We start from the raw sequence: 11,157 nt of genomic DNA, 5'->3' as shown, positions 1-11,157 counted from the left end.
TCCCATTCATTAGTATTTGTTAGAAGAAGCCTACTACACCACAGGGCAGGCCTTTGCAGTTGAAGCCATGTAGCAGTGAAACAGGTTTACAGTCCAGAGGGGTGAAATGAACCTTTGGCACCTGGCATGACAAAGTTCAGCTGCAGCATTGATAAGTGAGGGAGCAAACACGGAAATCGATAAACTGCAGTATTCAACAAACAGCACACAATACGACCCTTAGCTGGGTGAGTAGATAAGTCCTCCCCACACACACTCATCCTTTTCTCCTAGTGGGTTTCTGTTAGTCATCAGTGGGTGGGGGATCTGGCATTAGATAATAGGATACCTGCCCAGCCTAAAATGGCCAAGGTAAAACACAAAGATATGTGAAGTGGGTGGAGTTTAGTGTCGAGCAGGGGAGGGGGAGAAAAGAGGACTCGGACATGTGCAGGAAAGTGTGAGAAGCCAGAGCCGTACTGGCTGTGAGAAGAGGAGGCAGAGGCGTGTGGTTTTTACACAGAATAGTTGTAGAAGTCCGCACAGCAGTGACAGCGAGAGGAAGTGTGATTATCAGCTTGGGAAATGACTGTGTAGATTATTTGTTGGTGCTGTGGTCACGGTGTTTTTCAACAGACATGAACGGCGATGGCAGCAAACAGCGCTATGTGTCGACCTTCAGGATGCACATCAAGCCGCCCCGTGCATCGCCTGCACCGGGGAATGGGCCACGGACTACTGACACCAGGACCCGAGGCAAAGTTACTGATACAGGTAAAGGCTGCGGGACGGCAGAGAGAGAGTGGCGGCAGATTGGCTGGAGATACTACCTTGGCCTGAATGCCTGACAAGTCTGAGCATGATGATGATGATGATGATGATGATTGCTGTCAGGTGGTGGACAGATTTACTTTTACATTTCTTCCACTTTTTTTTTTTGGTTGTTTTTTTATTTTTCTTTGCAAGAGACACAGATCACACAGTTTGTTACTGAACATTTAAACATCAAGTGTCATCTCTTCCAAGTAAAGATTATGTGATAGCATTACACAGTCTGATGCTGTATTTTGGACAGGGGGATCTAATGGTGCTGCCTATTGTCTTATTTAAAGTATTTCTCTGGCAGACTATACATTTTCACACATATCTTTCTGTCAGCAGACAAACTTGAAGACTATCTGTTACTAGTCTGAATTTTAGGAAGTGACAAACAGACTTGACTGGATATTTGAAGCAGCCCAAAATAGTCAGCAGCAGTAGAAGGACTTTAGAGCAATCTGTGTTTTGTTATGACTACAGGCTGATAAACGCTTTAAGTTCTGCATAAGTCTTGTTTACGACACCTGACAGACCTCTGTAATGGAAATTGTAGTAACTGCACATGTGATTACCACTCTCCATGTGCACTTCCTTGGAATAACTGCCCAGGTCTGGCTAGGATCCAAGCTTGATGCTAGGTTTCAGATTCAGTCAAGTAGACTACTGCATTAAATGTAATATGAGACTTAAAAAAAGGCCCTACAGTCTAGTCAGCATTAATTGTGTAGTGTTTTATTGTGATATATGCCAGAGGTGGTGCCCTGAGGTTATGAGATACAAAAGCAAGAAGGAAGAATAAAAAAATAAACAAAAAAAGATGAAGAGGTGTGAGCTGTTATGGTAGCTGAGCAGATGCAACATGGCACTTACTGTAGCACTTCTAGCTGGTGTTGCATCTCACTTAAGAAGAAGCAGCAGAGTAACACTGTGATAAAACAGTTGAGAGTACAAGTTAATGTATAACCCACAAGAAAATAACATTTATGTCCAATGTTTACATTATAGAAATAAATACATTTAAAAATAGAATAACTATACTTAAGAGATGAAGGTAAGTAAATGTGTGTGTTTTGCCCTCTTGTGTAAAATCAGGTAAAGGTCACTCACTATAAACCCTCCTGCTTTTGTTTCTGTATCTGACTCCTTATCTCATTCCACTCCTCCCCTCCACGTCCAGGGGGTCTTAACCTCTCACCTCGTAAACACCTGGAACCGCCCGTCTTCATAGAGCCCCTGGAGGACTGCTGTGTGGACGAAGGACGTGACATCAGGCTGCGTGGGTTTCTCACTGGAAGTCAACCTATCAAAGTGTCGTGGTTGCACAATGGTGAGCAGAGACAGTATATACCGCAGATCTTGATGTTTGTGTGGTATCAAATGTTGACTCAAACTACTGTAAGGCCACGATACAATAATCAGTATTTGTTTATTTAATATACTGACTACATTTAAAAAAATATATATAAAACTTCAATTCATTTTTATAAAAAAGAACAAAACTAATTAGGTTAACAGCATTTTTCTCTCTTTAGCACTTCCTGTCTTTAAAAGTGTGTTTTCTAGTTTGTTTGTTTGCTCCTATGGGCAGGTGAAGTGGTCCATTTTGGGAGCCCTTGCTTCGATGGCAGGGAGGTGAGTTTTGTGGTGAGGGATTGCCTGCCGGAAGATGCAGGCGCCTACACCTGCTTGGCAGAAAACGGTGTGGGGAAGACATCCAGCTGTGCTGCTGTGTTCGTCAGAGGTGAGGGACACACTGGGCTGCACTGGAGACTTCTCACAGTATCTTTCAATTTCTCACTAGTTCCGTTATCAAGAAATCAGTCTACAGTGCAACTGACTGCTAATTATACACACCGTTTCTTGTAAGATGTAACACTGAGTTCCTCATTCAATAAAACATTGTATTCTGTTAGTGGTGACAAGTAGGAGCTAGCTAGCCAGAGTTTTATTTCTTATTTATTTCTTATCTCCTCTTATTGGCAACCAATGCAGACTTTGAAACCATCTGTGGAGTTTCAAAGATCCCTACCTCACAATCTCGGAGCATTATCAAGAATGGAAGCTCGCCACAGTCTCCCAAAGACGAGTTGCAGAGGTCCCAAGGATCTATCTGTACCTCCGCTATAAGCACTGATAAGCAGAGCCCAGTCTCATCTCCAAGAGGTAAAAAGATAACGATTAGTTTCACATATAGGCACTAAAGAACTGATATTTTCTCTCAAAGTATTAATATTATAGCAACACATACAGTAAAGTTTCTTTCCTTCCTTATGATTTGATGCACCAAGAAAATATTTTGTTCGTTTTTATTGTTTTAACTTCTTCCTGGATATCCTTATGTTTATAAACGTAAAGGAAATGCATCATTTCTGGTTCCTGTATGATCGGCTGTCAGGCAACACATATACTGAACAGGAATTATGCAGGACTTTTACATCAGTACAGCTTTTCCATGCACCCTCTGAAAGTTTTTAGTCACAAGTCAGTGCCATGTAGGGAAGTGGCCAGTGAACAGTACAGTAAAATTGGGTGAGTCTGATAGCCATAAACTGAACAGAGCCACACCTCTAAACTTCACTACTAAAACCCACCTGCCTTTTATCTTTCTATGCAGAAGTCATCCCAAAGAAGAGAGCCAACTCAGGAACAGGTGAGGAAAACCACTCGTGTTTTTTTTTTTTGTTTTTTTTTGTTTGTTTTGTTTTGGTTCCCCCTCCCCCCTCACTCACTAATTCTGCCTCTGACTGAGCAATGCACCTGTTTTTTCATCATTCAGCCTTGTATTTCTCATTGTTCACTGCAATATTTACTGATTTGTCCTCTGCTGTTCATGTTAATGTAACATATTCATTGGAGCCTGGTTTGTGTGTGTTTGCTGTTGTGGTTTGCCCTGGAGCTACACCTTCTTTTTATCCTTTGTTTTTGTTATAATGTTTCTGGGCTCTAAACTATTGTGCTCTCATATACTGGATAACTTCACCTTAGGGTGTAGACTGCACCAATAAAAGCATGAAAAGCTCACATAATAAGGTCTGAATGTGCGTTATGAGGGCACGGGACATGTCGCAACCATACAGCAAAGAAAAAACTTTTATGGTTTAATTTAGATTAAAGTGAGGGCAGTGATCGACTGTGTAAGGAAGAGAACGTTTTATCAGATAGTCTCCAGTCAAATTCACCATCCTGATGCTATACCATTTGAATACTGGCAGAGGATATTAACTTCAACCCATATATGGAATTTTTTTTAGTCTCATGCAAAAACATGTAACGTTATATAAAAATAGTGTATGACTTCAAACCTCTGTTTGCTTCCTTTAAGGATGTTTAGTTAATGAATTTTGCATTAAATTTGCATTTGCATTTCATTTCCACTTGAGACACTTGATGTGCTTTATGTCAAAATAATAAGGCTTTCTTAATAAACTATTTCCCATTAAAAAAAAAAAAAAAACACAGATAGGCACTGCTAAGGTTTTTTTTTTTTCCTCTGTCTCTCTATCTCACACTCACATACCACACTGGAGAGTTTCCTTCCAGTGTCCTTTTAGTTGATGAATTCAGCCGGATACTGCAATGAGCAGACATGCTTTGAGTCAAAACACTCTGTTTGTTTTGTCTCTCCAGCTCCAACATTACATTTTCAAAATCCTCCACAGCACCTTGATGTGAAAGCGGGACAGACTGCCCGTCTGACTTGTTTTTTCACCGGCTGCCCTCCTGTTGTGTCCTGTTGGATCCGAAACAAAGAGCAGGTGTTGTAACCTAAAGGCTAATGTACAAATATCCACTGTCTGCTGCTCCAACTTTGTCTCCACTTTTCTCAGCTGGTGCTATATTTTGGTTTCTACTCTCTAATTTTCTTATACTCATATTCCTATTTGTCTTATGCATCTGCAGATAGTGGATGGTCCAGAGCTGTGGACTGAAAATGGTGATCACAGCAGCACATTGGTTATAGCAGAGGCTAAACCACAGCACGCAGGTTGCTACACCATTGTAGTGAGGGACCGCAAGAGCTCGGCACAGCACACACTCACTCTTTCTGTCATAGGTAAGACCACCCACTTTCTGCATTGGTAGGACAATTTGAGACAGTTATTTTATCACATTTATTCATCACCCTCCCACCAGAGATACCCCAGCCTCCTGCCTCCTGCCCTGTGATCTCCTGCGTTACTACCTCCAGCCTTGTGCTTTCCTGGTCGGGCCCCTGCTACGACGGTGGTAGTGCCATCCTGGGTTATGTGGTTGAAGTAAAGAACCAACGACGAGCTGGGGATTGGAAGGAGCTCACTGCCCAGTGTAAGAGTACGTCATACAGAGTGTCCTCTGGGCTGCAGCCTCAAGAGGAATACTGTTTCAGAGTGAAGGCCTACAACGCAGTGGGATTAAGCGAGCCAGGACCTGTGTCACCAGTAGTTAAGATGGAGCAGAAAAGTGAGTTTATCTGGATTATTGACATCACAATTGTAAAATATAAGAAAATATAATGAGGTTTATATTCCGGGTCATGTCTGTGTGCTTAGATTCAGAGAAACTCCAGGAAGTGGAGGACCCTCAAGCATATGCCTGTGTCACAATCAACTCCTCTCACAAAGTCACAGATTACTACAATTTGCATGAGAAACTGGGGATGTGAGTATCTGTTGGGTCAAACCACATACAAGCTGTTGAAGGTGTGTGAGAAAAAATTCTTCAGAAATCTCAAGGTTTTAGAGATTATCTGGAAGAGGTCTGGAACATAAAGGGGCGAGTATTAACATGTGTGCATGCACAAACATGCAACAGGTGTGAACCAACAGAGGTTTGAGGGCACAAGTAGCCACAGGTAATGTCAAGATATGTTACCTGATTAACAGATGAAGTCACAGCAGAATCAGATTGCAGATGGGAAATCTTATAATATTCAGTCTTCATCCGTTGTAACTCAGTATATTTCCATTGTAATGGGCTCATGACTTATAAGACAGTGTTTCCATTTTTTTTTTTTATGTTCAGAGATAAAAATAAATGTTTGTCCTCATTAGGGGAAAGTTTGGCCTGGTGTTCAAGCTAACACACAAGGAGACAGGACGTGTGTGTGCTGGGAAGTTCTACAAAGGCCGACGCGCCAAGGAAAGGGAATCTGCTCGTAAAGAGATCGAGCTAATGAACTACCTCCACCATCCCAAACTGGTTCAGTGTCTCGCTGCATTTGATCACAAGCCTGAGATGGTCATGGTCATGGAGTTGTGAGTATTGTCATAAAATCCCCGGAGTCATTTCATACATACAAATTCTGGAGGTATGCAAAGGAATACTCTTATGGTTCGTCTGTCTGCAGTATCGCGGGCGGGGAACTGTTTGAACGTATTGTGGATGACGGCTTCGAGCACACGGAACCAGCCAGTGTGCACTACATGCAGCAGATCCTGGAGGGGGTTGCCTACATGCATCAGCAAAACATTGTCCATTTGGACCTCAAACCTGAAAACATTGTTTGTGTTGACAAAACAGGCACCTCCATAAAGATCATTGACTTTGGATTAGCCAGCAGGCTTGGTATGTAAGATGAAAAACAAATCTCCTAATGTTCACTTGTCATTCTTCTGTATGTTTCAATACCGAATGATACCATTTATGTTTAACAGATGGCAACACGCCCCTGAAGGTGATGCATGGCACTCCAGAGTTTGTGGCACCTGAAGTGATCAACTATGAGCCTGTGTGTAAGGCCACTGACATGTGGAGCATTGGGGTCATCTGCTATATATTGTGAGTCACACTATCAAACTTGTAGCCCTTTGTTTTAAGGGAATAGTTTGACATTTTGGGAAACACATCAGCTTTCTTGAGAGTTGGATGAAAACATCAGTACCACTTTATAATAAATATGAAGCTACAGTAAGCACTCAGCTAAGCTCTGTGTTGGAAATAGTCTGGCACATAACCCAATGCAAAAATTTAAAATGGTGGTTATTTAAAAAAATAATAATATTGTGTCAAACAATAAAGCAGGAGGCTTGGTCATATTTGTGAGTGTACAGAGAATTATCACTGAATCTGCAGCTCCCCTAGCATTGACAGAGCTTTTTAGAGTTTCAGCTCAGCTGTCTTGTACACAGTTTTACATTTATGTTTTGGTTCTCCACCCTGCTCTCATGTCATTGTCAACGGCCACAGCAGGAACCTGTTTTCTGCAAAACGGCTCCAAAACACCCCACCGTACGCTGCCTGCTCAACGCCACAGCAAACATTCAAAGTTAGAAAGTAGCTGGTGAGGAAAGTGGAGCATTTAGCAGCTGGGGGCCCAGATAATATCCCTCAGGTAGAAATATTGGTGAATATTGGACTTGCATTTATCAGGTTACCAGACATGACTCCAAATAAATACTAACGTTTCTCCATAAATGCTGGATGTATAAATAAGCAACTGTTTGCTAAAACTTTCAGCTTAAAAGATTTGCTTTTGTTGCCCCTGGAAAAAAGTTTTTGTAAGTTTAAAACAACAAATTAATGTTTGGTGGGTTTCTGGACTATTTCACTGTATTTCCAGGCTTTATACTAAGATAACTGTCTACTGTTGGAAGCTTTATATTTACCAGGCAGATATATGTGTACTAACCAACTTAAAGTATTGAATGCACATCCAATGTATTCCCTTATCTGATCTGGTGAGAGCAGATGCTCTGACACAGAAATATACTAAAACTTAATAGACTGAGTTGTGCTGATAATATTACTCGTGAGATAAATGTATTGAATTGTAGACTTTAAGTGCCACCTAGTGGATTTGGATTGAAACAGTCAGTATAATACTACTTCTGTCTGGCTTTCAGACTGAGTGGTGAGTCTCCGTTCCAGGGGAACAGCGATGCAGAGACCCTGGCCCTGGTCACAGCTGCACAGTGGGAGTTTGATGAGGAGAGCTTTGATGAGATAACAGATGAGGCTAAAAGTTTCATCAGTTGCCTGCTCAATAAGGACACCAGGTGATTTTATAAACACATATTTAATCTACAGCAACCAGATGCCACCCTGACTTTACCCAGATTTAACCCTGTGTGGGATTTTCTAGGCGAAGGATGTCCTGTGAAGAGGCCCTTGCCCACCCTTGGATGGCAGCATTTGACTCTGGAGATCTTGCCACCACTAAGTCTCTATCCAAGGAGAAGATGAAGAGGTTTCTAGCCAGGCAGAAGTGGAAGGTAACACATCTCCCTATTCTACTATTAGGATTTTTTTGTTTTGTTTCAGGTGTTCAGTTCAGTTTTCTGTTTTGTTTCATAGAAAGCAGGTAAGGCCATGCTAGCCCTAAACAGAATGGCTTTACTTTCTAAAGGAGATGGCTCTGGATCTCCTGTAAGCTCTGGAGAAGGTAAGTCCCCTGCATTCTTTTATTGTCTTCCCCTTTCATTTTAGTTTCCTTGTGTAACTTGGCTGTATAACCAGTGCTGTGGTTTTCTCTCTCTTTAGTCAATTTCTTCCTTCCTCCCTTTCTCTATCCCAGACTCAGTCCTGAGCCCTGAGGCAGAACACGCCCTGCAGTCTCTGGAGCGCAAGATGCAAGGACCACCAAAGTTCACAGAGGTGCTGGAGGACCAGACAGTAGCTCAGGGCTCCAGTGCCCGTCTCTCATGTCACCTCACAGGTTCACACCCACTTCTTATCCTGAGATTAAAGAGATCAAATGGGCCCTGTGTTCATAATATTTTACTAAGCTTTGTTTAATGGCAGTGACTGCAGGCTTGACTTGAAATTTGAAAGCAAAAGTATTCAAGTTTTAATACAGATGTCCTCATATCAATCCCATGATGCTTTGCAGCAATCTATTGTTAGCAACTGAGGAAAACGCTATTAGTTCATAAAGTGTGATTTAATATGAACTTGTATTACTCCCTCTTAACCCTGGTGTCACCCCTTTCCATCTATCCTGGCAGGATACCCTGACCCAGAGGTGGTGTGGCTGTGTGGGGAGGAGCCTGTGGTGGAGTCATCCACAATGCAGATAGAATATGAGGAAGATGGCCGCTGTACCCTGGTCCTTGCCAAAGTTGGCCCCAATGACTCCAATCTTTACACCTGTAAAGCCACCAATGACCATGGGGAGACATTTTGCACGGCTAAACTCACTGTTCAACAGTAGATTCATTACGTCAATATATATATCTGACACATGACAGAGATAAATATATTAGCAACGTAATGAGTAGGTCAGTTGTACTGTATATTCTAAATACAAATGGGGGCCAATTTGTACATGCTATGCTGGGGGTGAAAGTTTATAACATGTATTTCATGCAATATGAATCGATAATTGTTACAGAGCTATAGTTTATGGGGGTTATTTCTTCGTGGAACTAAGATATGGTTATGCACTGTCTGAAACATGTTTAAACAATTTTAATATTCCCTTTAAATATGAAATAAACTGATACATATCTAAGCTAAGCCTGAAATGAGGATGTTTGAATTGGACACTAAATATCTGACTTAGTTTCTGTTCGATTAAAAAAAAAAAAAGTCTTAATTTTCAAAATAATTTTCACAATAGTGACATATATTATCCACACTATTAACAGTGAACTGACTAGTCATTAGAGAATAAGATGGTGACATTTTCCATTATAATTATCAGCCAACAGTTATGATTTATATTAATCATTTGGTCCAGGGTAAACACAGTGCTGAGGTCCACATGATGGAACTGGTGAACTAGGTTTCCAGAAGTTGTGTATTCCTGTATTTAATCAGGTTCCTCATCAGTAACACATGCTGGGAGGGTGTGGCAAACAATATGCTTGAAAAATGATGTTAACTGCAGGAAACCTTTGGCCTTAAAAACTCTCCAAAGAACAGACCATTCTGGATACTGACACATGGCTCTGTTTAAAAAAAAAACCAAAAAAAAAAAACCCACCAAACAGAACGATTATGTGTATATGTTTTACAAGCAAAAACTGCATATACACTTCTGTATACACAAATATAACAGAAATAATCTGGGATGGCCTACACAAAGCTTGCACGCTTCTTCAGTAGGAATTAAACATGAAGGATAGAGGGTTTGTGCAGGGGCAATGCCACGAGTGTGTTATGTGTAACTATAACTGCTGAAGCAGGACAAACGACAGACTGTAGGTTCATGAACAGAGAGACAAAGTTGATGTGTCGAACCTTCCACATCAACTAACACAGAAAAAGGCACATGGTCTTTCTTTGCTGCTTTTTGCCTCGATTTGCAGGTTGCCATCATTGATTCTTCGACAATATTCAGAGACACCAATGCCTCAAGACCCTCTGTGCTAAGAAACTTCTCGTGAGCAATTTTGCTGCAGTAATCCAGTGATCGACTGTGCTCACACACTGTAAATTAGCCCACAATGCTTTGCAAGCAACTGATACTGTGACAGTCCTCCAACCCGCGTGACCAACCCATGACACTGGAAATCCTTGCTCGTGTTAACTGTTCAGTTGCTTTGGTCCATTGCACTTACACTGTACATGTACTGGCACAGAAAACCCATGATCAACTTTTTGGATAGCAAATCTTCCACGAGTTTCATCAACACACACATATTTTCTGATGTTTCTCTTGTATAGACGAAGTGAGGATACTGGTGAAGCTACAGGGGAGTGGTGAGAAACTGGGAATGGAACAATGGTCTTGATCTACCACTGATGCTCCTCAAGCAGATCCAGGAGAGCTGGCCGAGGCGCTGAGTTAGGAACCGAAAAACAGTCACAGCTTCAAAGCTTCAGTCTAAGTAAGAACAGTGACATCTGGTGGCCAACTGAAGCTACAACTCCACAATTTAGCTATTACTAACATCAGCCTTAGTTCACCTTTCTGACAGGAATCACTGACAACGGTTTTGGCGTTTTTGTTTAGGAAAACGCAACATCAAGAGAACAGTTTCCTTTTCCTGTTTTCCCGTTTAGGTCACAGCAAGTTGCTCTTGCTGGTATTGTTGTTTTTCCTTTTGAGCTGTATGGATGTGCTGGAAGGACACTGGGTATTAGTCACCGAATTATTCCAGAGTGGACAGTCCTGTTAGCCGGACCAGCCCACTGACTGTGAAACCATCGACGGTATATATCACCTCCGGTACAGCACGTGGCAGCATACAGAACATCAGCTGTAACATCTACAGAACTCACTGAAACGGCACTGGCCAATAAAACAAGTAGAAGAAGAACAGTAGGTTCATTAGACGACTGTGACAGGACTGGACTGACAACATGTTAAAAAGAGGAAGTGATACAACACTATACCACTTTCTTTGCAATGTTAAAGCAACTGGCAAAGTCTTGGTGGATTTGTGGACTTCATTTAAAATTGCATTTGCGTGTACATGGAAAAAATAGTGATATAAA

General features: G+C 41.6%; 1 protein-coding gene across 3 annotated transcripts; it reads left to right on the top strand.

Annotated features, from left to right (window-relative positions):
- Window positions 1–474: 474 nt before the first annotated feature.
- mylk5 (myosin, light chain kinase 5) lies at window positions 475–9,226 on the top strand. 3 transcript variants are annotated; one of them, XM_026326043.2, is made up of 17 exons: window positions 475–753; window positions 2,027–2,125; window positions 2,387–2,539; window positions 2,791–2,961; window positions 3,413–3,448; window positions 4,426–4,553; window positions 4,699–4,852; window positions 4,933–5,238; window positions 5,328–5,436; window positions 5,829–6,032; window positions 6,125–6,342; window positions 6,432–6,555; window positions 7,620–7,772; window positions 7,859–7,988; window positions 8,071–8,158; window positions 8,291–8,431; window positions 8,721–9,226. In XM_026326043.2, the coding sequence occupies exons 1-17, from the start codon at window positions 618–620 to the stop codon at window positions 8,924–8,926; spliced, it is 2,556 nt and encodes an 851-aa protein (XP_026181828.1). In that variant the 5' UTR covers window positions 475–617; the 3' UTR covers window positions 8,927–9,226. The 3 variants fall into 3 exon arrangements, with proteins under 3 accessions (XP_026181828.1, XP_026181829.1, XP_026181827.1); XM_026326044.2 differs by having other exon boundaries at window positions 2,383–2,539; XM_026326042.2 differs by having other exon boundaries at window positions 1,976–2,125.
- The last annotated feature ends 1,931 nt before the right edge of the window (window positions 9,227–11,157 follow it).

This window comes from Mastacembelus armatus, chromosome 8 (assembly GCF_900324485.2).
Source record: "Mastacembelus armatus chromosome 8, fMasArm1.2, whole genome shotgun sequence".
Taxonomy (NCBI): domain Eukaryota; kingdom Metazoa; phylum Chordata; class Actinopteri; order Synbranchiformes; family Mastacembelidae; genus Mastacembelus; species Mastacembelus armatus.
Note: the sequence above shows the minus strand (reverse complement) of the source record. Positions and strands in the feature narration are given on the sequence as shown.